Below are 26,024 nucleotides of genomic sequence, written 5' to 3' on the forward strand. Positions count from 1 at the left end.
TTAAGTGACAGCTCGCCTTTACAGGAGCCAGAAGAGGCCAAGTTAGACCACGTTCAGTATTTGGCCAGAATTTTTCATCAGCATTTGTTAGCCAAAATCAGGAGTAGGTGATAAATGCAGAAGTAGTGATGTGTTTCTATTATACTTTTCCTCTGTTTGTTCCACTCTTGACTTTGGCTTACAAATAGGGACCAAAAACTGAACATGTGAACTTGGCCATATGCTGCATGCACATACAAAGTAACCATGAGTTGTTGTTGGAATCCTGGGGAAATCTTACTCAGGGCAACCATTAATTATATCTCTTCACAGTAGAGGGAAGGTAACGGCTTACAGGCACACAGCTATGACACGGTTCTGAGCTGAAGTCACAGGGGTTTTATTCAAGCTTCTTTTCATCACACAGAATCACTTCTCATGCAATGCTTCATCAACATATATGAAAGTCTTTTCAAAGATAACTTATTTTCACACACAGTGTCTTAACCAAAGCAGAACGGTACCTTGCTCATGCAGTGAGGTGGGGGTAAGGGGAATGAGTCCGGTGCTGTAGCTCTCACTACTATCTTGAGGCAATAAAGATGCTCCTGGCTGTCCTGACTGCTCCTATGATTACAACAATCGCTTCCCAGGAATAACTGGTCTATACAGCTTGTCTGATTTCAGTCTGATGGGAGACTCTCTAGCACACACCTTACTTTTGGATGTCTAGGACACAATTACAACTTTCCCAGGATCCCCTGGGACTGAGCTAACCTCTCCTTGCCTGCTATAACCATTTTAACCCTTATAGTTGTTGGATGATTCTAAATCAACAGTGCAGCATCTATCTGTCACACATAGATGGAAAATAAGTGGGTGGGAAGGTGCACTGAACTGCTCGGCCACACCAAGAATGGCCCGAGCACCCCATTAGTGTTCGATTACTGGAAAACACAGCAACTAATTTAGATACTAAAAAAAGATTTTTATCAGAGCTATGTCCCTTAGAAAATGCAGTGTTTGGTTTGAACAGTCATGTTTTGCTGACAGACCTCCTTTAACCCCTTTCTGACATGTGGCATAATGGTACGCACATGTCGGATTCCCCCTGTTTAGTGCAGGCTCTGGCGCTGAGCCCGCAGCTTCCTGGGCACATGACAGCTGATCTATACAGTTGACATGTGCCCACAACAGCCGCGGGTGAAATCGCGATCTACCTTCGGCTGTTAACTAGTTAAATGCCACTATCAATCTCTGACAGCGGCATTTAACTCGCACTTACAGGAAGCGCGTCACTGACTCCGCACATCGCGGACTCTGTCACATGATCGCGGGTCACCGAAGGGTCGGCATGACAACCAGAGGTCTTCAGCAGACCTCCGTGGTTGTCATTGCCACAGTGCGTTGGTGCCCGTGGTCATCGGTCATAGCAAGTGAGCATTTCTGCTACACACAGGAGATCTGATCATCGCCTGTGTAGCAGAGGTGATCAAAGTAGTGCAGCTTCTAATTTCCCATGGAGACTTTTGAAAAAGTGAAAAAAAATGAATTTAAAAAAAAAAAATTAAAAATATAAAAGTTCAAATTGCCTCCCTTCCACCCCATTCAAAGTAAAACAATAAAAAAATGAAACATACACATATTTGGTATTGCCGCATTCATAATCGCCCGATCTATCAATATAAAAAAATTAACCTGATCGCAAAATGTTTAAAAAAACCTGTGGAATTGCACTTTTTTTGCAATTTCACCACACTTGGAATATTTTTTCCAGTTTTCCAGTACACGATGTGTTAAAACCAAGGGTGTCCTTCAAAAGTACAACTTGTCCCACAAAAAACAAGCCCTCACATAGCGATATTGATGGAAAAATAAAGTTATGGCTCTGGAAGAAGGGGAGCAAAAAACGAAAACGCAAAAACAGAAAATGGCCCCTGGTGTCAAAGGGTTAAGAAAAATGTCTGGCCACTCTGGATTACTCCATGAGATTAATTTTCTTTCTCAAGACAGTAACCATATGCTTACCAGTTACATGAATATTTATTTCTTCTTTCACTACACACTGCAGACTCACATAATAGAATTAATTGTGGCAAATCTCCTTCTGTCATGTTCTTCCAGTGCTACTATAGTCCGTCTGTCCTAGACCTTTACTTATTTGATGGAATTTGTCTATTGATTTTGCAGCTTTCACTGTTGATAATCACATAAGCCATAACTCCACTCTGGGAGGATACCTGAGCAGCGTGGAGAATAAATCTCCTTATCAGCCCCCTCAAGTCACCCCGTCTAGATACTCTCCTGTTCCTCGACACATGCTAGGAGAAGAAGACTTCAGCAGGTGAGACTTGGGTGGTAAGACGAGACAAAGAATCATCATAACATGACATTCTTATGAAGATCGTCTCCAATAACATTGTGATTACCTTCCAATTTATCATCATAAATGAAGTAGAAAAAGTTGAGAAATGTTCTTTAAAAATTGTAATTCCATTAGCGGAAGCTATTGTAGAGTTTCAGATGAAGAATTCAGACAGTTTCGACAGAGAGTAACTCAAAACTCTGTTGACAAGTCAGGACAGGAGTGTTCAAATAGTGACAGAAGGCGAAAAATTCAGTACTTCTCACCTCCCACTTCAGGCTGACACAGCCCAGAAGGAAACGGTAGAACATGGAGTCTGCAGATCTTGTAGCCGGGTGAGTTTACTGTTCACCGTTTATGTGCTTGGTACAGATGAGTAATCATTTCGATTGATTGCATGTGGAAAGCAGGAAGAGGGCGAACACTGACAAGTGGCAAGTGATCTGTGAAGGGAAGCACACATGGCGCAAAGCTATTCCACGGCATTATTTGGTAGAGACAGAACACAATTCACACTGTTTGCTTGAATCAGGAAAGCCCATTTACAAATTTCAGCCTAAAATGTACCTGATCCGATCATTACTAGGATCTGTTTCCCATATATAAAACCTAATGGGGGAAGTTTGTCATTGTATCCTGTATGGAAGCTATTCTCTTTATGACCACAGAGAAGATATTAGTAACTCCTACTAGCAGGCAAGAAGCCCACCATATTTGTGTAGTGCCTACATGTCTCAGCCGACCATAACTGTGTAGTGCCTATATGTATCAGCCCATCATAACTGTGTAGTGCCTACATGTCTCAGCCACCATAACTGTGTAGTGCCTATATGTATCAGCCCACCATAACTGTGTAGTACCTACATGTCTCAGCCCACCATAACTGTGTAGTACCTAAATGTCTCAGCCCACCATAACTGTTTAGTGCCTACATGTCTCAGCCCACCATAACTGTGTAGTGCCTACATGTCTCAGCCCACCATAACTGTGTAGTGCCTACATGTCTCAGCCCACCATAACTGTGTAGTGCCTATATGTATCAGCCCATCATAACTGTGTAGTGCCTACATGTCTCAGCCCACCATAACTGTGTAGTGCCTATATGTATCAGCCCATCATAACTGTGTAGTGCCTATATGTATCAGCCCATCATAACTGTGTAGTGCCTACATGTCTCAGCCCACCATAACTGTGTAGTGCCTACATGTCTCAGCCCACGATAACTGTGTAGTGCCTACATGTCTCAGCCCACCATAATTGTGTAGTGCCTACATGTCTTAGCCCACCATAACTGTGTAGTGCCTACATGTCTCAGCCCACCATAACTGTGTAGTGCCTACATGTCTCAGCCCATCATAACTGTGTAGTGCCTACATGTCTCAGCCCATCATAACTGTGTAGTGCCTACATGTCTCAGCCCACCATAACTGTGTAGTGCCTACATGTCTCAGCCCACCATAATTGTGTAGTGCCTACATGTCTCAGCCCACCATAATTGTGTAGTGCCTACATGTCTCAGCCAGAAATAACTGTGCAGTGCCTACATGTCTCAGCCCACCATAACTGTGTAGTGCCTACATGTCTCAGCCCACCATAATTGTGTAGTGCCTACATGTCTCAGCCCACCATAATTGTGTAGTGCCTACATGTCTCAGCCCACCATAATTGTGTAGTGCCTACATGTCTCAGCCAGAAATAACTGTGTAGTGCCTACATGTCTCAGCCCACCATAACTGTGTAGTGCCTACATGTCTCAGCCCACCATAACTGTGTAGTGCCTACATGTCTCAGTATTTAGCAATCTGAACAATATCCAAGCACCTATGGCCATAAAAGTAACCAAAGCTGTTCTTCGGTCATGTCCTTCCTTCCGCCTGTCCATAGACTGCTGTGAATCACATGTATTTATATTGAATAGTGAGACCCTCGTCAGTGCTAACTGCAGGGATCCTACTAGGATAGAAAGATTGAAATGCAGATTAAATCACAGTATGATATTAAGTTGCCTCATTTTGCATTAAAAGTAGAAATACTGAGAAACATGCAACGGTAGGCGCTCGTCATATACATTTTGTGAGGCACAAGGGGGCAGTAGTGCTCAGATTTCCAGCGTTCCTTGTCTGTAAGCACGTGATAATGATCTGTGACAGTGACATGGATATTTAAAATAGTTACTTACCAATCACGTCCCGATCATGTAGAGATCAGGAATAGATTTTATATTTTTCTAATAGTAATCCTATAAAAAAAGGACACTTTCACTTTAAGAAAAAGGTGTCTGCTCAAAGTTCTGTTTGCAGAAGGAGGAAACGGAGAAAACCAGGAAAAGGGTTAGAACGACAACACAGTGAATGGGACAAGAGGGTTGGCGTAAGTAATAGCAAACATGTCTAAGGAGATATTAATACTCATATACGTTGTTGGTACATCCCTCTTACTACATTGTTACATATTTACTGATAAATATTTTACACTGTTCACATTCATGTCCATTATTTGTCCCATCACATAAGTAATGACAGTGTTGGATAAGTCACATCAATGACGTCTTAGGCTGTGTGCGCATGTTGCGTTTTTTTCAAGTTTTTTTGCTATAAAAACGCATTAAAAAATGCATACATTAAGCATCCCATAATTTAGAATGCATTCCGCAATTTTTGTGCACATGATGCGTTTTTTCCCCCGAAAAAAACGCATCGCGGTAAAAAACGCAGCAAGTTCATTAATTTTGCAGATTTTTTGCGCTTTTTCCGCTATTTAATGCATTGGGAAGCTCCGGAAAAAAAAGTGAAAAAAACGCACACAAAAAATGCATCAAAAACGTGAAAAAACTCATGCGGATTTCTTGCAGAAAATGTCCGGTTTTGCTCAGGAAATTTCTGCAAGAAATCCTGAACGTGTGCACATAGCCTTAGGGTATGTGCACACGTAAGAATTTCTTGCAGAAAATTCCTGAAGAAAACCGGAGCTTTCCCAATGCATTATATAGCGGGAAAAACGTTAAAAAAACCGCAAAATTAATGAACATGATGCGTTTTTTACCGCGATGCGTTTTTTTGCGGAAAAAATGCATCATGTGCACAAAACTTGCAGAATGCATTCGAAATGATAGGATGCTTAATGTATGTTTTTTAATGCGTTTTTATAGCGAAAAAACGCAAAAAAAAGCAATGTGTGCACAGAGCCTTAGATTTGGGGGGTGGTCTCGGACTGAGCGACAACCATCCCTTATGCGCACTGCCAGCAAAGTCAGATGGTCACCCGCTATCACTTTTCTGCATCATCTTATGGATACAGAAGTGTAGATATCTTTGGCGTAGTAGTAACTATTACCTGCTAGCAAGCTCGGACTGGCCCACGGGGGACAGGTAAATCCTCTGGTGGGCCCCTGTGCAAGGTGGAATCTTAGTCATTTGACAATCTACCCAGCTCATTGTTATATAAACTCGTGATTGAGGATAATGTCACATCTGCATGAAGCTGAAAAGTGGGGTCTGGAATTGGTTACTGGTGGGCCCTTGGGATCCTAGTCCGACACTGCCTGCTTAGTACCAGTATTCTACAAAAATCATCATATAGGTGCATGGGGATCAGCAGCTGCCACGTACCCGGGTACCGCACTTGTATAACTGGATTGAGCAGGTTAAACTCTAAGGAGCCAAATCCTTTTTTTTCCCTGAAGCGGAGCTTGTGGACAGTCAGATTAGTTCTTTACATTAGTCATCTAATATAATGTGTCTGGACAGGTTAACCCTTCCATGGTCAACCAAATTGCACTATTTAGATTCCTGTCTTCCCCAACCTTTGAAACTTTAGGTAAATGGGCAAACAAGGGCCAAAAGCAAGGTTGGGAAATGGTGAAAAGGCAGCAATAGATTATTAAACAGGTCGTTCACTACTTTTACATTATTGACCTTTATCCTTAGGATAGGTCATCAATGTAAAATCGGTGGGGGTCCGACACCCGGCACCCCTATGGTCTTATACCGATGACCTAGCCTAAGAATAAGGTCATTAATGTAAAAGTAGTGAAAACTCCATTTAAACAAAGGAATCCAGACAAAGACACCGCAGATATAAATTAAGTTTAATATTTCTAGAATAAGTTCAGAAAAGGTATATCCAACCCACTAGGGGCCGATGAGGCCAGGCAGGACAGTCTGAGCAATGAGGGATTTACACATCAGCAATTAAATAAAGATTATTTTTCCCCAAGTAATGACATCGGCTGTGACCTTGCTGCCATTTGGTCACACAGCCAGAAGCTGCCATGTGCTAGGCCATAAAGATATAGGGATAAGTACTGTGACTGTCAAAGGCTAAACCTATAGTATTAACTAAGAGGCTAAATGTATAGCGTGTACATTTATTTTTTGGGATATACAACAGTGACCTCCAGGAATCTTTAAAAGAGGTGGTCTGTCCCTTTTTGTAATTTAAAGGGTATATGTCACCAGGTTTTTATTGCCCCTTCTCAGAGCAGCATGATTCCAGCTATGTGGCTGTCGAAGTTTTAATAAAGTCCCTGTTTACTCTGCTGCAGGTCTAGCAGTTTTCTGAATACCGAGCTCTGTATAATCCCACCCACATCACTGATTGGCAGCTTTCTGTATACACTGTGCATAGGCAGAAAGCTGGCAATCGGTGGTGGGGTTATACGGAGATCATGAATATGGAGGACGACATGGCAGCAGGTTTACTAGTCCTCTAGTGATAATCTACCGATAAAACAGGGATTTCATCAAAACTACAGCAAGCAGCCCAATAAGTTACAATGTCGGAATCAGGTTCTCAGTCTCTACATCATGCTGCTCTCAGATTATGTGGCAAAAACCTGGAGACACATTCCCTTTTTAATAACAGCTTTCTAGTCGCCTGCACTGTGTAAAATAGCTAAGCTATAGTTATCATAAAGTGCGTGCAATATATTGCAGCATAGAAAATAACCTGTTGGACGTGATGGAAAGGGGTGAAATGTCACACTGTGCTCAGTCCATACCCGTGGTGTAACACAGGCCTACGGAGGGTTACACAAGCATAGCTGTCATCATAGCAATGCACTCCTCCGAGACTGTCACATACAGCAGTACCCTGCCTTTTTGGTGGGAGTGCGGTAATTTCTAGTACTCATGCTATACTGTAGGTCTATACACAGTGAAGTGACTGGTGCACATTTGATAAAGTCTGGCAGCACATTAATGGCCAAAGACCTCCTATATGTCCTGCCTCTGCACCCACCTCCTGAGCTCCACTTACATTGGAACCTTTTTTTTTAGTAACTGTAATATGTAATTATACTGTATCATTGACCTAAAGGAAGACTGAAAGGAAGGTTTCGTTAGGAGACTAAACATACTGTGCAGATATAATAATGACCAATTCCAGCAAAACCTGTTTTGCAAACCTCTAGTTTCAGAGATGAATGCTGGGAATTTAATATCTGACTTACTCACATATAGACAGGATAATAATTAGTTTGGTTCAAGTGCAGAACCTTCCAAATCTAAAAAAAAACCCTCTGTCCATTGAAGACTTTTCTGGGACTGAGGATGTTCTAACTCCTCAAAGTACCCTCATATTACAGATGGCCATTATTAACGGATACCGGAGGCCTGGCATCATGTGTTCTACCAAGCATGGCTGCCTTCTAAGTAGTATGTACGAAGAACGCAAACCTGACATCGATTTACTGTATGGAGAAGTGATAAAACAGTGATTTATCATTGCATTTAATTGACCAGGCATACAAGAAATCTGTTATTATCAGTGGTAGCTATACATCCCATAGCTGACTGTCCGGGGGGCTGGCACTAGGCCTCAGTGGATGAGCCCACCAAAGATATGGAAACTCCCCAATATGATCGAATGGAAAATGTCTGTTGGATATTTGGAACCATTCTTCAAAATACAGCGTCAGTGACATGGAAAATGACTCTGTATAAAAAAGGTTCAGGCCTCAAGGGCAGGGTAGAGCAATGGGCAGGGGGCGATACGTGGCAGACAGTGTCCACAGGGCAGCCGTATTGGTGCGACCTCGCTTTTCCCCTCATTGCTAATTCTTCATTTGATTGTGGTTATTCTTGTGTGCCTCAACATATTTATTAATGAAAAACTGTTTCACGTGCAGAATCTAATATCTATAGCACGTTTCATAAGTAATTCTTAGGGTAAGTTCACAAAAGTGAATAAAATATCATTCAGAAAAGTGGGACAATTTTTTTTTCTTGCTTGTCGTCCGTATGCAATCTGTTTTAACAGTCCTGACTAAGTGCGGTTATGCTTGAAATGCATAGAGCAATGTCTAATGTTTTTATTCTATTTCTATGTTTTGATTTTTAAATGTTCCCCTTTTTTACCTATGTTGCTAATAAAATGTTTTAATATACTTTCCTCATTTCCTGCGGCTGATGGATTTTTCCATTTTGCTGCTATTTCCAAAGAAGTGACATAACACAGTACAGGTGCACAATGTCATTTCTTGGAATCCACCTGAAAACCCGCTGTTTAAACATACCCTAAAGCTTCCTTTGCTCATAGTTTCTTTGCAGCATTTTTTGTTTTAAAAGAACACCATGATTTTCATGCATTCTTCATTAGCAGTTTTTTTTTTTGCGGGGGTGGGAGGAGGAGGGGTGTAATTTTTACCTATTGATTTAAACAAAATATCTGTTCAAGAACATTTTTTATTGCAAAAAAACTCCAAAAATGCTGCAAACAATTGATTGCTTTAAAAAAAAACCAAAACCAAAACCAAAAAAAAAACCTGTGTGTGAAATCATCGTAAGGCTATGTTCACAAGTTGCTCTTTTGGCAGTAAAGAATCTGCTTACAAAATCAGATTTTTCTGCTGCATTTTTGTTGTGTTTTGTGCATGCTGATAGTTTAATGCCCCCAAGAAATCATAATGCAACTTCGTTAAGGTTTTTTTTTGCATATATTGCTTTCCGTGGGTGAAAAAACGCTGCAAAAAGTGCTGAAAGAAATGACATGCTGCAGTTTGCAAAAAAAACGCAGCAGCCTTCCAAATCAGTCAAGAATTAAAAAAAAATAAAAAATGTGTATGCATGAAATCTCATATATTTTGCTGGTGCAGTAAAACACAGCTTAAAATTTTGCATAAAAAAGCTGAAAAAATGCAACGTGTGAACTTAACCTTAGTAGGAAAAAGATTACGAAGAGAAAAAGGTGTGTAAGAAAAGAGATCACATTTAGGAGGAAAAAAGTTTTGGGTGGTGCAGAATAACAGGCGACACAAATTAGTCAACCGTCATTCCGCCCTATTTTAAAACAGTGGCTTGTTTGGAAGAACCTGGTAGACATGTGGCCTGATGACGTCACCATTATTAGTGCTGGCTGGGACCAGATGACAGTCAGCTCACATGGAATGATGGGAATGTTAACTATCCTACTGACGCCTGTAACTAAAAGCTTGTAATGTGTAACCCAGGATAGAGAGCTGTCCCCGGCTGACAATCACTCCCAGGAAACATTCCTTACTTTGCGTTTCCCAGAGGTAAAGTTTTAACTTTGTCACAGTCAAACACACAGATTCACAAGCTTCAGTAAGCCTCCTCTGTTTTCTGCATAGTTACAAATTATCAGGAAAAGGTTAAATCAACGAAACAGAAAAGAGGTGTCAGCAACACCCTCCTTGTATTGTGAGAAAGAATGTGTGAGAACAACCAAGTGTTCAGACACCATAGTTAGAAAGAGAGCAAGGCTGCTGCCTGCACCATGACAGATCTGTAGGAGAAGCCGCAGAAGAAGACAGGGTGTGCGTAGAGAACTGGTGGCTTCAGCACAGAAACCTCGGAGCAATAGGGTCAATAGTTACAAGGGGAAGAATAGGAAGCAGAAGAGGTGGGATTGTAGTCTGGGAGCTGCCCTCATGTTTACTGTCAACGTCTCGTCATCCATGTCTTATCGAAGACCACCAAGCTCTGCGCCCTCCAAGCGACAGCTGGTACACAGGACACACAAGGAGAGGTAGGAAGGAGAAGGTGACAAAATCTGATTCATTCTGAAAAAAAAGAACGAGGACTATTTGAGACCACAATTACTACTGTGTTTGGGGGGAACAGATCAGTGTTGAAGCAGAGGTGATGATGAGTTATGTTGCAATCCATAGTTGTTCCTGCCCTGAAACTTGTCAGGAGGTTTCATTAGACAGTGATTTCCTTTGATAGCACTTGTCAGACCGGCTTTTCAGCACCTTCAATATCCAGCTTCCATCTCATTGAGCCATTGATACAGGACAGACTACAACATCCTTCTGTTTGTGTCATCTCTTATCTTCCCTATTGTATCCCACGTTTAGTGTGATACTTCTTTCTGAAGGTCCAGCCAGATGTTTCTCTCTCCAGCTTTTTTACATTTTACGTAGCCTTTTGTTCTCATCCAAATTATCCTGCCATTTCTTACCATCACTGCCTTGTACTTCCTTCACTTAGCTCTGAGTGCTAGACATGTCTTTTCGTCATGTCTCCAGGGAACCACGCAAGATCATTCTACATAAAGGATCTACAGGACTGGGATTTAACATTGTCGGTGGAGAAGATGGAGAAGGAATCTTTGTATCATTCATTCTCGCTGGAGGACCAGCTGATCTTAGTGGAGAACTGCGTCGTGGGGATCGCATCCTCTCTGTGAGTTTCTTGTTAAACTTTTAAGATTAATTTCAATAACATGAATTAGTTCCTATAATGGAAGATGTTAGCAACTATATGATTAAAACGAAAATCTCAGTCTATAAACATAATACATTTTAACCTTTGGAGCTGCACTGGAGGTTGGATATGATGTCTACTGGCTTTCTACTTATCTAAACCTTACAAACTGGATTTATTTAGCTTTTCCTCTAGCTTTAATATAGGTTTGTTTCCCTCTTATAGGTAAATGGAGTGAATCTACGCAGTGCAACACACGAGCAAGCTGCGGCTGCACTAAAGCGGGCAGGACAAACAGTTACAATAGTAGCACAATACCGACCAGAAGGTAAGATACATTTTCATATTCCACTTTTCTGATACCTTTCCAAAGGGTCCAGACATATGTTTTCAGGCTTTAAGTATTATCTAGCTAATTAAGACCTTTATACATCAAAAGGATGGCGGGTTTAGAAAACGTTCAATTCCTTTAGTCTAGTTTCACACATCCGTGTGTTACCATCCACTAGAAACGGACTGGATTTTTTTTTTCAACTTTCATCCTAGTTTTTTCCTGTTTTTTTTTTTTCAATGAAGAGGTGTGCTTGCTTCCAAGCCAATTAAAAAAACCTTAAAAAATCACAGATTTATTCAAATTTATCACTTTGCAACAGATCCTTGAGACATGTATGCAAAACGCAAGCAATGTGGAAGCCTTCCGATTTACATCAGGTCTCACTGATCCCCGTAGTCTTGGATGGCTGAGTCTGACCTACAAATCGGATCAGAGTAGGACCTGTTATGAGTGTCACAGATTTCACTCTTAGATCCATGATTTTAATGGTTGTGTGAGTAAATCCATTCCACTCTGAGTCCTGTCTGGGGAAAAAAAAAATTCAGACCGCATTCGGACGTATCACATGTATGTGTGAATTCAGCCTTAAAGGGAACATGTAATCAAGATTTTGTCACCAAATCTGTGAACACCATAATGTAGGGGCAGAGACCATGATTCCAGCGATGTGTCACTTACTGGGCTACATTCCTTAGTATTGATAAAATCACTCTTTATTTACCAGTAAGACATTATCATTAGAGGACTAGTAAGCCTGCTGCCATGTAGTCCGACCACACCATCACCACTGATTGGCAGCTTTCTGTCTATGCACAGTGTTTACAAAATGCTGCCAATCAGACAAGACAAGAGACACAGGGAAGCAAGTCTATGACCAGATGTTTGGGTGACGCACAGAATAGCATTGAGGGACACATGTGGCCCCCAAGTCACAGGTTGTGCATCCCTGGGGTAATGTGTATGAAGGCAAAGAAGGATGCGGCCTGTTGGATCTCAAGAGAAGTCTGACACCGGCTCTCCACAGAAAATCTCAGCCAAACCAAGTGCTGCTATGTGAGGAAAATGGCGGAGATGCTGACGCCGTCAGCTGATTAATTGTCCCACTGCTATTTTATGTATATGAGGCTTTTAGACTAAAGGTGTTACCAGAACAGGAAGTGTCGGCCTATCAAACGTTCTGTAGTTATATATATTATATAGTAATATCGGAAAAAAACCACACCGAAAATGTAAAAACATTGGGTTATTTTTGGCGATTTTCTGGTTTAAAATATCTTAAGACATCTTGATAAGTTGACAAAGTCTCATGACAACCGGCTCAGAGAACGGCCAAATCCCACTCTGGGGGGCAGCAAAATGCAGCCTCCTTGGAGACACCTTTGTACCACCATATCAGGTGGCCCGACAGCGGTCGCACCCGGGGCAAATGTCTCGCCTGTCCCACCTAGATACGCCATTGCTAGATATTAATAACGCATCAAAAAAAGGAGAAAACACAGGAAAAATGGCAGTAAAAACACACTATTCAGAGGACATTGCGATGATGTATTGGTGCAGACTCCTGCAGATGAAAAAGGAGGGGACAAATGAGCTTTTATGTATGGCAAAATGGTCTAAATGTGGGGCTAAACACAAACTTTTGTAGCCTTGTGCTTAATAAAAAAGTTCCACTCAAGATGCATATAAGGCCGCATTCACACATGGGTGTGACATGTCTGTGTGCTGCCCAGTGTTTTCTCGGATGGCACACTGACCCATAGAGCTTCACTGATCTGTACTCACATCCGTTTTAAGCAATGATCAAAGTGTCCGATCCATGAGACTCCATGCATGTTCTATTCTCATCAGTTTTGCGGATCAGACTCAGCCATTAATGTCTATGGGGAACACAGAGGAAAAACTAAAGAAATACTTCACTGTTTCATCACTATTTCATCCATTTTTCACTGATCCATTGTGAAGAGTTAATGCATAAATACAAATTCAGACAGTTTATACACATGTAATTGATTGAGAAAGGTCAAACTCTATAGACCTTTCTTCAATTTATAAAACTATGTAATTATATAAATAAAGCTGTTACATATAAGTTGTGGTACAGTATAGGCTGTTTCTAGATAATCCAGGCAAAGATCTGTTCCCAGATTTGACCATATAATCCACATAATATTTTTAAATCAATCTTTTTGACCAGATGATTCTGGTGTACTTACCTTCATAATCCAAGTCAGAACAGCTGTATAATCTTTGTTGTAAGTTAAACCTCTTAACACACCACCAATTGTTGTTGTGCTTTCATTTTCTTCCCCTTCTTCATAGAAACGTTACTTTTTAAAAAAAAATTTCATTGACATAGCCATGTGTGGGTTTGTTTAATGTGAAGTTGTTTTTCTGCTAGAAACCAGTTTATTTACCATATGATGCTTTGAGAAATGGGAGAAAAAGTGAGGAGAAACGAAAAATTTCAATTTGAGATTGTTTTTGAGTTTTATTTTTATGGTGATAGTTGTATAGTAAAAATGACCTGGTAATATGACTCTCGGGGTCAGTACGATTATGGTGATATTAAACGTGCATTGTTTATGTACTATTTCAGCGGCTTAAAAGAATTATGAACTTTTCCAAGATTTGTAAAAAAAATTGTTTTATTTTTATGTCAAAGGCACTTTATGATGACCACCTTGGGGGGTTCCAGCAGTAGATTTTCTTATCAACTTTTTGATAGTTATTTTGTTAATTTTTGCCAAAGCTGTATATAAAGAGACTACTGCAAAATGTTCATTTTGTCTGATTTTTCTCTTTATAGGTGTATTTTTGAGTAAAATGTAAATTGTTCTTTTATTCTATAAACTACTGACATGTCTCTGAATTTCCAAGCAATACATTTTGTATTTTTTTTTTTCTGAAAAGGAGAAATGGTCAACATTACAAAAAAAATAGTCCTTTCAAACTTCAAATAATGCAAATAAAACAAGTTCATAATCATTTAGAAACAACAATACTAATGTTTTAACTCAGGAAGAGTTCAGAAATCAATATTTTGTGGAATAACCATGATTGTTAATCACAGCTTTCATGCGTCTTGGCATGCTTTCCACCAGTCTTTCACACTGCTTCTGGCGCAAAAATGTAAGCAGATCTTCTTTGTTTGATGGCTTGTGACTATCCATCATCCTCTTGATTACATTCCAGAGGATTTCAATGGGGTTCAGGTCTGGAGATTGGGCTGCCCATGACAGGGATTTGATGTGGTGGTCTCTTCATTTTTGCCAGAGATATATATAGATAGATAGATAGATAGATAGATAGTCACCCACCAATTGTGCAAGTTCTCCCACTTAAAAAGTTGAGAGAGGCCTGTAATTGACATCATAGGTAGACCACAACTTTGAGAGTCAAAATGAGAAAACAAATCCAGAAAATCACCTTGTTTGATTTGGCAAGATTTATTTAGCTAATAATGGTGGAAAATAAGTATTTGGTCACCTAAAAACATGCAAGATTTCTGGCTCTCACAGACCTGTAACTTCTTCTTTACGAGGCTCCTCTGTCCTCCACTCATTACCTGTAGTAATGGCACCCGTTTGCACTTATCATTATAAAAGACACCTGTCCACAACCTCAAACAGTCACACTCCAAACTACACTATAGTGAAGACCAAAGAGCTGTCGATGGACACAAAAATAAAATTGTAGCCCTGCACCAGGCTGGGAAGACTGAATCTGGAATAGGCAAGCAGCTTGTGTGATGAAATCAACTGTGGGAGCAATAATAAGAAAATGGAAGACATACAAGACCACTGATAATCTCCCTCGATCTGGGGCTTACTCAAGATCTCACCCCGTGGGGTCAAAATGATCACAAGAACGGTGAGCAAAAATCCCAGAACCACATGGGGGGACCTAGTGAATGACCTGCATAGAGCTGGGACCACCGTAACAAAGGCTACCATCAGTAACACACTACGCCGCCAGGAAATCAGATCCTGCAGTACCAGATGTGTCCCCCTGCTTAAGCCAATACATGTCCGGGCCCATCTGAAGTGTGCTAGAGAGCATTTGGATTATCCAGAAGAGTATTGGGAGAATGTCATATGGTCTAATGAAACGAAAGCACAACTGTTTGGTAGAAACAAAACTTGTCATGTTTGGAGGAGACAGAATGCTGAGTTGCATCCAAAGAACACCATACCTACTGTGAAGCATGGGGGTGGCAACATCATGCTTTGGGGCTGTTTCTCTGCAAAGGAACCAGGACAACTGATCCGTGTACATGAAAGAATGACTGGGGCCATGTATCGTGAGATTTTGAGTGCACACTTCCTTCCATCAGCAAGGGCATTGAAAATGAAATGTGGATGGGTCTTTCAGCATGATAATGATCCCAAGCACACCGCCAGGGCAGCGAAGGAGTGGATTCGTAAGAAGCATATGAAGGTCCTGGAGTGGCATAGCCAGTCTTCAGATCTCAACCCCATAGAAAACCTTTGGAGGGAGTTGAAAGTCCGTGCTGCCCAGCGACAGGCCCAAAACATCACTGCTCTAGAGGAGATCTGCATGGAGGAATGGGCCAACATACCACCAACAGTGTGTGCCGATCTTGTGAAGACTTGAAGAAAATATGTGAGATGAACATATTTATTTTCCACCATAATTTGAAAAATAAATCTTGCCAAATCAGACAAGGTGATTTTCTGGATTTGTTTTCTCATTTTGACTCTCATAGTTGCGTTCTACCTATGATGTCAATTACGGGCCTCTTTCATCTTTTTAAGTGGGAGAACTTGCACAATTGGTGGCTGACTAAATACTTTTTTCCCCCACTGTATCGTATATTACTTTTTTCCAATACTGAAGTATTGCAGTGTATGGTTCCAATAATGGCCTCACCGACCGGGTCACAGGAGGGGGCGCAGATGGGTTCTCACAGTGGCGTAACTAGAGTCCGATGGGCCCTGGTGCTAGATTTGGGCCGGGGCACCTCATCCTGGTGTATGTATATGTGTGTAATAAATATATTTATATATGTATGTATATCATCTATATATGTTTCCCTTTCTGAGATTATATATATATATATATATATATATATATATATATATATATATATGTATATATATATATATATATATCCCCCATAATGGTATACATGTGCCCAGTCGTGACCTCTGCAACTGTGGTCATTACTCCCCTGGATGCTTGCTATGAGTGCTACCCTGGGTTCGTATCCCACTAAGGGCAATATCTGCAAGGAGTTTGTATGTTCTCCTTATTATTGTGTGTAGCTGTCAGTCAGGCTGTGTAGGTGGAGGATGAATACATTTGAACTTGAATGTTCCCTGTTATCCGCTCATCACTGATTTATTATTAATAATGGTAATTTTATATCGTTCATTTATCTTTGTGTCTTATGTAATAGCAAATGTATTGTAGTCATGGCAATAACTGTTTCTATATAGTATGCCTTTTTACATATGGTTATTGCAGCTGCTATTGATTGTACAATGTTGATGCTGCCTAGTTCACATACTTTTTTGAAAGATTGCTTTATTGACATTACCTATTGCAGATATAAGTGGATGTATTGAGCTTTTATGTGGTTTATGTAGATTTGTTAGAGCTGAGTGAATCGAGACTGTGAATTGAATATAAACAATTTGTCATTTGATCTCTGAGAATCAACTAAAAAATGTCTGCTGCTATACGATTGCATCAACTAAAGAAGGATCACGTGATGTCCGGCATTGCCTTATAGGCTTCCCAAAATGCCTTGCAGCCATCACATCACATGGTATAGCACAATCTATAATGAGGGACTATAAAAGCCAAGGAGGGGAATGCAGCTGCCATTTTAGGGTGAATTTGTATTGTGAGAAAAGGTCAGATCTCACAGCACAGGAAAATAAATAGGGAGATAAATCCATATAAAACATTGAACACATATTACAATGTGTTATCCAACTGGAAGAAAATTGTAGTAGTTTTTTAATAATTGTGTAAAAGAGTGTAGTAGTCTGTGAATAATACAGAGAGCCAATTGATAAGGGGAGAGATAGATAGGAGAGGTGTCAGCAGCAGTGCAAGGGTTACTGATCTCAGTGTTAGGCTGCCATCACACTAGCAGTATTCGGTCAGTATTTTACATCAGTATTTGTAAGCCAAAACCAGGAGTGGGGGATAAATGCAGAAGTTGTGCATATGTTTCTATTATACTTTTCCTCTAATTGTTCCACTCCTGGTTTTGGCTTACAAATATTGATGTAAAATACTGACCAAATACTGCTAGTGTGACGGGAGCCTTATTTTATAGTGCAGTTTGCAGCTGTCTTGCTGTATTTCAATTATGCATTATTTTTCATTCTCCATGCACAAGAAAGCAGCAAGCCAACAGAATATTTCTAAAAGAACAAAAACAGTGCTTGTCACAAGTAACCATACTTTTGCATTTCTAATTCAATCATTTTTTGGGAAGGAGTGAATATAAAAAACAAAAAAGAAAATTAACCAAAATGCTGACATTTAACTGTGTATCTCACAAAAGTGTGCATGTCACAGGCTACTTTTATTTATATTTTTTGCACATCTATTTTAGTACTCAAATTCAACATCCATACATGTCACACCAATACTGCGGTTGTTACCATATTTGTTTTTTTTAGACATCTTCTAAGCATTTCTTGCTCAGTCATGTTCGTGAAGCAAGGGAATAAGTGTTTTAAAAAAATAGCTAAAATAACGTATGTAAAAAAATACATCCAGACATTTAACTGTGACTGTTTTTCTGCATACCTCTTTTAACAGTCAAATTTGACACCCCTACATGGCACACCCGTCCTTTAGTAAGTGTGGAATAATTGGTGTTGAAAACTGTGACAACAATTAATTATACTTTAGTTAAAAAAATGTATAATAAAAGAATAGTGGCAATAGACTGGGTAATGTAAAAAGAAAACATACCACGACATCTGGCAATAAGAATGGGGGAAGCTTCAAACAGTAGCAGCATCATCACCACTACCATGTGCACCAGTCATCTGGGAAGTAGGACTATCAAACGCCACAAAAAGTCACAACTGGCCTCTTTTGCCTCCTGCAAATGTACTAGAGGGAAGCAAATAGAGGACATCATGGAACATATTGACCATCACTTGTCTCAGTCACATCAGGGTGATGTTACCTCTGACAGTGAAACCATCAGTTTGAGTCTGTGATCTTCACAGTCCTGGACTTGTGGACTCTCAATTCTGTGAATGACACCTCCATCTGTGCTGCCCCATAGTATTCTAAGTTGCAGCACTCCAGTGGCCAGGGAAGATATTTCATAGCAACAACTTATTCCAGTTGACTTATTGAATGAGATGAACAATCAGTGTTTGTACTTGGACAAAATGGGGCTAGAGGAAATGCAGTACACAATTCAAATGCCTAGCTGTGTCGGTTGCTCTTTCAGCCATAGTAGGGGCACTGATATTGGCAACTGAGATGGCCAAAGTCAGGGCAACTATATAGGTTGCAATCAGGAGGGGAGCAGGCAGCTCAGGATATTTCCCACACAGCGGTCAACCGATTCCGGGATAATGATAATTATTATTTGATGATGGACAAGAAACAGAACCAAATCTGAGTGATGAGAAAATTATGTCATCAGAGGAGGAACCGACATTCGACCAATAGATTTTCCAAGGGCAGATCTGCTTCTTCTGCCGTCAGCTCAGGAGCAAATGATGTCACAACTGCTCAACAGTCATTGAAAGCTCTGGTCATGGTAGTGCAAGTCCTATGTACAAGCTTCTCCAGTGATGAAATCCTTTTCCATGTTGCTAACTAATCAATTATTTGCAGTGTGCGGGCTCAGCAGGTGGAAAATAAGTCTTGGATGTTCAGGATTAATGGGGTGTTTCAGTCTGAAATGACAATTCTGCAGTCACTCTGTGTTACTATAGAGCTGTGAATCCTCCCAGTGCATGTACTGTGTACTGTGAAGATTTAGCGTCCGGAATGGCAGTCACATGACCGCAAGTATGTGATATGCATACTCCTGGTCAAAGCCTGACTAGTCTGTTTCCAGCCTTGTGCTATACACTTGCATTGATCACACCGAAAACAGTCTAATCTGATTCTGACCGGGAGTATGCCTATTGCATACATGCGGTCACGTGACCTCCATTCCTGATAATGACACCAGCAAATCCTCACAGTGCACAGTGTGTCTGCTGGGAGGATTCACCAGTCTTCAGTCATATAGAGTGACTTGTCATTTTAGACTGGACATCCCCTTTAAACAGACTATGAACCATGGTTCTCCATCAGGACATCCCCTACTCATGAGGGAGAAGCAGGCTGGCCAGCAATATGAGCAAGACCTAATCTGTCCTTCTAATCCTTCTCATACTTATTTTTCTGGTAGTATCTGGTTGTCGTTATTATTATCATTCATATCTTCTGCTTGTTGTACTCCAACCACTTCTCCTCCTTCTTCTCTGTTGCACAGTCAGATATTCATACCTTTTCCGTGGCCAGTAAAGTATTGCTGATGGTGCAGTTAATGCTGTAGAGTAGTGGATTCCACTGCCGTAAAAGAAACTATGGTGTGTGGTTACCCTTGCTGGAAGATACCCAGCCACCATTATTTGTCGCAGGAACGGTGTTCTGCTCTGTGTTCTCACATGTAGGAGAATGTGGGTTGTTTACTATACTTGGCATAGAGGTAGAAATTGCACTGACCCAACAACACGTAGAGCAACAATTATAGACAGGGACAGCACGTGTCTTTCATGGTCCAGTAGGTCAGTGTTTTGAGCGGCAGTGATGAACCACCACAACTGAGCAATTTATGAAACCTGCATGGATTGGCGCTAGGCCTGGTTTCACTGCAAAATAGCATATATCTACCTGCTCCTACACCTCCCTTGCCTCCTCCTGAATGGACATGATCCCATCACCAACAGGGCATGGCGTTGCATCCACTCACCAACCTCAATTTTTTTGTAAGCTTTTGCACTGAAAAATTGTTTTACATCTTGTGAGCAAAGGCGACAATAGCCATATAGATTGAGTTGCTCCTCGGCATCAAGAAGCGAATCTTATACTGGATGGCTCCGTGTCAACTGGAGCTTGGCATGGTCATAAGCGATAATGCCTTTCAACACTCTGGTTGCAATACGTTTGGGCAAAGTATTTCCTATTCTAGTGAGGGGGCCAACATTTGGGGTCTCCAGTCATGAGAAATGTATCACCTATCCTTCCATAGTAGACAAACCTACTGAAGGGATAAATACTTGTTTTCATTGTCCATACTTAGAAGTTGCACTCAGGATTCTACTGGCTTCATTGTCACACTTTTTTTTATCAATGTAGCTGTATAATGGCTTTTTTTTGGCGTGATGAGTTTTTATTAGTCAATGCCAGCATTTTGGGGGTTCATATAACTTATTACCAAACGTTTAACTGTTTATTGGAAAAAATAGAAATAGGCATTGATTAAAATGATTAAATTAGAATAAGATGTACATACTCATTGCTGCTGGCAGAAAATCAAATAGCAGACTGGGTCACTAGAGTTACAGAGTTACTAGAGTTAGTGTGCCTATTCATAGGAATAATCTAATCCCTTAAAAAGGCAAAGAATACATTAGAAATGGGCGAACCCGTGGATGTTAGGGTTTGGCCGAACATTTTAAAGATTGGTTCGGGTACCTGAACCCGAACACCATTCAAATGAGGGGGGGCCGAACATCTGGTGTTTCCCACACAGTCATCTGTGTGACAGCGTGAGATATACTCACTCTGATCGGTAGTAAGTTCATTACTGCCGGTCAGAGCAGTTGACAGTGTGAGAGCCAGCAGCTGTTACCGACAGTGAAAAGGTTACCACCAGTCACAGGCATTGACTGATGAGTATACAGTACTACTCTCATCATCCAACACATGGTCTTGCTGATAGCAGCGAGAGCAGGTGTACGATGATGGGAAGTATTCACTAGCCAGCGACTGAGAAATAAATAAATTTATTTAAAAAAATGACGTGCAGTCACCTCTATTTTTGGCAAACTGCGCAGGCAAAACCGCCAGCTGCGGGCTGCAGCCCTCAGCTATCAGTGTTACCTTGGCTGGTTATCAAAAGTAGAGCATGCTGTTTATTTTAAATTATTTAAATAAATAATTTAAATAGCGTAGGGTCTCTCTCATTTTTGACAACCAGCCAAGCTAAAGCAGACAGCTGGGGGCTGGTATTCTCAGATTGGTAAGGGGCCATGGATATTTTTAAGTTGGGGGGCAATATCCATAGCCCCTTTCCAGTCTGAGAATATCATCCCCCAGCTTTTGGTTTTCCCTGTGCTGGTTCTCAAAAATAGAGAGGACTTCATGTCATTTTTTAAAAATGTATGTATTGGACAGGCGCTGGCTGAATACTCTTATCATACACCTGCTTGCGCTGCTATCCGCGAGACCAGGTGTAGGATCAGGATAGTAGTACTCTCATCAGCCGAATCCTGTGACTGGCGGTAACCTTTTTACCACCGGTCAGAACTGCTGGCTCACGCTGTCATCTGTGTGACAGCATGGGAACAGCAGCACTCTAACAGTAAGTATTGAACTTATCACCAATCAGAGCTCGTGTTTCTCGCGCTGTCACAGAGATGACAGCGTGGGAAACAGCCGATGTTTAGACTGTCAAACCTGAACAGTAACATCGACTTTCTGGAGAAATCCGTGTTCGGGGTCCGGCCACTAGGTGTTGAGTATGGACCCCGAACTTTACTGGTCGGATTCACCGATCACTAGAATACATGCCATGTGCATACTGCCAGCATATGCCGACATGTCTGCAATGGAGAAATGAGATACACTAGGGTACCTTACACTACCACTATACATCCATCAGCAGCCAGATTTGTGCACGGCATCTCCAACAGATGTTTGATGTTTGCGGATACAGTTTTGATAAGTGATAAGAGACTATCCCCATAGCATATAACATTTTTTATACCTACTTCTTATGACTGGTACAAGGAGATGTTTTAATGCTAAGTTGATATGCTGCTCACCGTGTTGATCACTTAAAGTACATTGCAGTTCTTTTTCTGAATTAACTTAGAAAATAAATAACACTGGTCAACGCAATTTTTCTGGCAAAAGGTTTTAAAACATATTTTAAGTCAATTTTGGCTGCTGATTACGAATATGAACTCCGTTTTTGGTTATCACATCAGGATTTCGAGATATTTTCAATTTTTGATGAAAATTACTACTAATGTTATATGATAAAAACACATGAGTTTCGGTACTACATTTTGTATACTTTTAATCAAGGAATAACAAAGATTACAAAGTTTATGTATAGCAAATTAAATATACTTACAGAATTAAACTGTAAAATATAAAAACACATATATATGGCACACAGATGAATGGCAAATGGCAGTTATTTGAACTTTCTTTTCTTGGCTGATCTGTGATGTACAGCTTCTGGGTTGTCTCTCATCAAGCTCCAGCAATAGTCAGCCATCATATGTGAGTCCCACTGGCCTTGATACCGTTCTTCCATTGTTTTAATGTCCTGATGAAAACGCTCCCCTTGTTCCTCGCTCACATCCCCAAGGTTCTCTGGAAAAAAGTCCAAATGGCTGTGTAAATAGTGAATCTTGATACTCATTCTACATCCAAGATTTTGCAGACTCATTAGTAGCTCTTCCACAATCTCTTCATAGTTGTCTGCTTTCTTATTCCCTAGAAAATTCTGCACCACATTACAAAATGCATTCCAAGCTCTTTCTTCTGTCTCATTCATTGATGTGATAAAATTTGGGTCTCTCATAAGTGTTCTTATTTGAGGTCCACCAAATGTTCCAGCCTTTTTCTCCTCTTCACTAATACCAGGAAAAGTTGAATATATATAGTTAAAGCATTCTCCACTGTGATTGAGAGCTTTGACGAACTGCTTCATCAATCCAAGTTTTAGGTGTAAAGGAGGAAAGACAATATTCTTCCTATCCACTAGAGGATCATGGATGACATTCTTATCGCCAGATGCCAAACTCTGTCGCTGAGGCCATTCAGTTTTCACTCAATGCTCTGCTGTAGTTCTACTGTCCCAGTAGCACAGAAAACAAGGGTGTTTTGTGTACCCTCCTTGCAGACCCAAAAGAAAGTTAACCATTTTCAAATCAACACAAATTTACCACCCAAATTAAACTAAACTGAACCGTATAAACTGGCACTTTTCATACCCTACTTATATTTATCATGGAATTCATGAAAATGGGCTATATACCTATAGCGCAAAAACGTGATGTGATAGAGAAATTATAAGATCAGATTTGAATTCAGCACCCACAAATTAGTCTAAAACTGTTCTTAAAGTCCATGCCAGTATTTTTTTTTTTTGTTGTAGACCAGTGTAATGGTTGCGTTCAGTCTCGGACTGGCTGACTGGACAACAGATGAATTCCCCGGTGGGCCCCCAAACACCTGCATGAGCAGTGCTAATACATTTGACTTGCTATTTGCAGACAAAGGCAGCATGTAATCATTTACTAAACATCTACCTAGTTCATCATTATATAGAAACATAAATACATTTTTGTACTATGGTCAGGTTATTTTTGCATGCACCTGAACAGTGGGCCCCCAGAATAAATTTTAAAGGTGGGCAATTGGCACCTCAGTACAACTAAGATCTAAGATACGCTCTATTCGCCAGGGGGAGCGAGTTGCAGAGGATGCTGTTCTGAATTTCGTCGCTGGGCGATCGATACACAATGGAATGATCCAGCATTGCGGAGTCAGTTTATTCATGGGGTTTCTGGAAGGGTTAAAAAAGCCCTTCTGATGTACGAGACTCCTGCTTCTCTAGATTCCGCTATGAGTCTGGTTGTCCGCATTGATCGCCGTTTGCGTCAGGGGGAGCATGAGACACCGCCTATGGGAAAGGGTTTATGTTCACGTGAGGTTGCTGCAGGTGAGCCCACGGAGCCTATGCAAATCGCAGGGGTGTCACATGTGAAGCGTCGAGCCCCTGAGCTCAGGAAGCAGGGAGCCTGTTTTTACTGTGGTAAAATTGGTCATTTTATTAACATCTGTCCTCTGCTGTCTAAGAAAAACGCAACGGCGGAAAACTTCTAAGCTCAGCTGGTGTGGAGGCGACCAATCTGAGCTTATGTATATCCTCCATGGTGGTTTCTCAATGCATGCTCCCTGCTAAGGTTTTTATCGCTGGCAGTGAGCTGCCAATTACTGTTTTTGTGGATAGTGGTTCAGCCACAAATCTCATTGATGAGGAGTTTGCGCGCACAGCAGGTTTTAGGATTGAAAAACTGTCTCATCCTATCCGTGTGGTCACCATCAATGCTGCTCCTCTCTGTCAGGGGGAGATTACTGAATTTGTGGCTGAGGTGAAACTCCACATTGGGGTTCTACATTCCGAGCGGGTTACATGTAAGGTGCTCAGGAATCTTCCTGCTCAGGTGGTTTTGGGTTTTCCTTGGTTGTCCATGCACAACCCGGTAATTGACTGGAAAACTCAGGACATAATTCAGTGGAGCGAGTTCTGCCAGGAGAATTGCCTGGCTACATGTGTGGCTGCGGTGACTTCAAGCGTTCCGGAGTCACTTCTGGATTTTGTGGATGTGTTCTCTGAAAAGGGTTGCTCAGAGTTGCCGCCACATCGTCCCTATGACTGTTCTATCAGGTTTGTTGTGAAATTGGATTCTGGGCTCCCCCGGTGGCCACTTGTGGAATTACTTGTGTGCATCATCCTCTCTGTTCACCTGCTCCTATCAGGATGTGGGAGTCGCTATATAACCTTGCTCCTCTGTCAGTTTCATGCCGGTCAACAATGTAATCAGAAGCCTTTCTGTGCATGTTCCTGCTACTAGACAACTCCCAGCTAAGTTGGACTTTTGTCCTTGTGTGTTTTTGCATTTTGTTCCTGTTCACAGCTGCTGTTTCGTTACTGTGTCTGGAAAGCTCTTGTGAGCAGAAATTGCCACTCTGGTGTTATGAGTTAATGCTAGAGTCTTAAAGTAATTTCTGGATGGTGTTTTGATAGGGTTTTCTGCTGACCATGAAAGTGCCCTTTCTGTCTTCCGGCTATCTAGTAAGCGGACCTCGATTTTGCTAAACCTATTTTCATACTACGTTTGTCATTTCATCTAAAATCACCGCCAATATATGTGGGGGCCTCTGTCTGCCTTTTGGGAAAATTTCTCTAGAGGTGGGCCAGGACTGTCTTTTCCTCTGCTAGGATTAGGTAGTTCTCCGGCTGGCGCTGGGCATCTAGGGATAAAAAAACGTAGGCATGCTACCCGGCCACTTCTAGTTGTGCGGCAGGTTTAGTTCATGGTCAGTATAGTTTCCATCTTCCAAGAGCTAGTTCTCATATATGCTGGGCTATGTTCTCTCGCCATTGAGAATCATGACAGTTTGACCGGCCCAAAAAAGGGTTAAATTACTGGCTGAGAAAGGAGAGAAAAAAGAAGTCTGCTACAATTTTTTTTTTTTTTTTTTTTTTCCTCTAGTACTGAGTGTGCTCTTAATTGAATCACTTGCTAGTCTGCCTATACTGCAGCCTTCCTCTCTTTCTCTCCTTCTAATCCTTGAATGGCTCTGTGTTCACCTGTTTCAAATGGATCTTCAGAGTGTAGCTACAGGTTTGAATAATCTCGCCACAAAGGTACAA

General features: G+C 41.1%; 1 protein-coding gene across 7 annotated transcripts in view; it reads left to right on the top strand.

Annotated features, from left to right (window-relative positions):
- DLG3 (discs large MAGUK scaffold protein 3) overlaps positions 1–26,024 on the top strand; it is a 372,427-nt gene that overhangs the window by 261,314 nt on the left and 85,089 nt on the right. For 4 of the 7 annotated variants that reach the window (XM_077284969.1, XM_077284973.1, XM_077284974.1 and 1 more), the window contains 3 exons: positions 2,170–2,323; positions 10,833–10,989; positions 11,236–11,338. In XM_077284969.1, coding sequence (XP_077141084.1) covers positions 2,170–2,323; positions 10,833–10,989; positions 11,236–11,338 — 414 coding nt within the window. Of the gene's footprint in view, positions 1–2,160; positions 2,324–6,046; positions 10,331–10,832; positions 10,990–11,235; positions 11,339–26,024 lie in introns of those variants that run through there. The other 3 variants (XM_077284968.1, XM_077284972.1, XM_077284976.1) reach the window with 2 other exon arrangements.

The sequence above is a fragment of the Ranitomeya variabilis genome, chromosome 2, assembly GCF_051348905.1.
Source record: "Ranitomeya variabilis isolate aRanVar5 chromosome 2, aRanVar5.hap1, whole genome shotgun sequence".
NCBI classification, from domain to species: Eukaryota; Metazoa; Chordata; class Amphibia; order Anura; family Dendrobatidae; genus Ranitomeya; species Ranitomeya variabilis.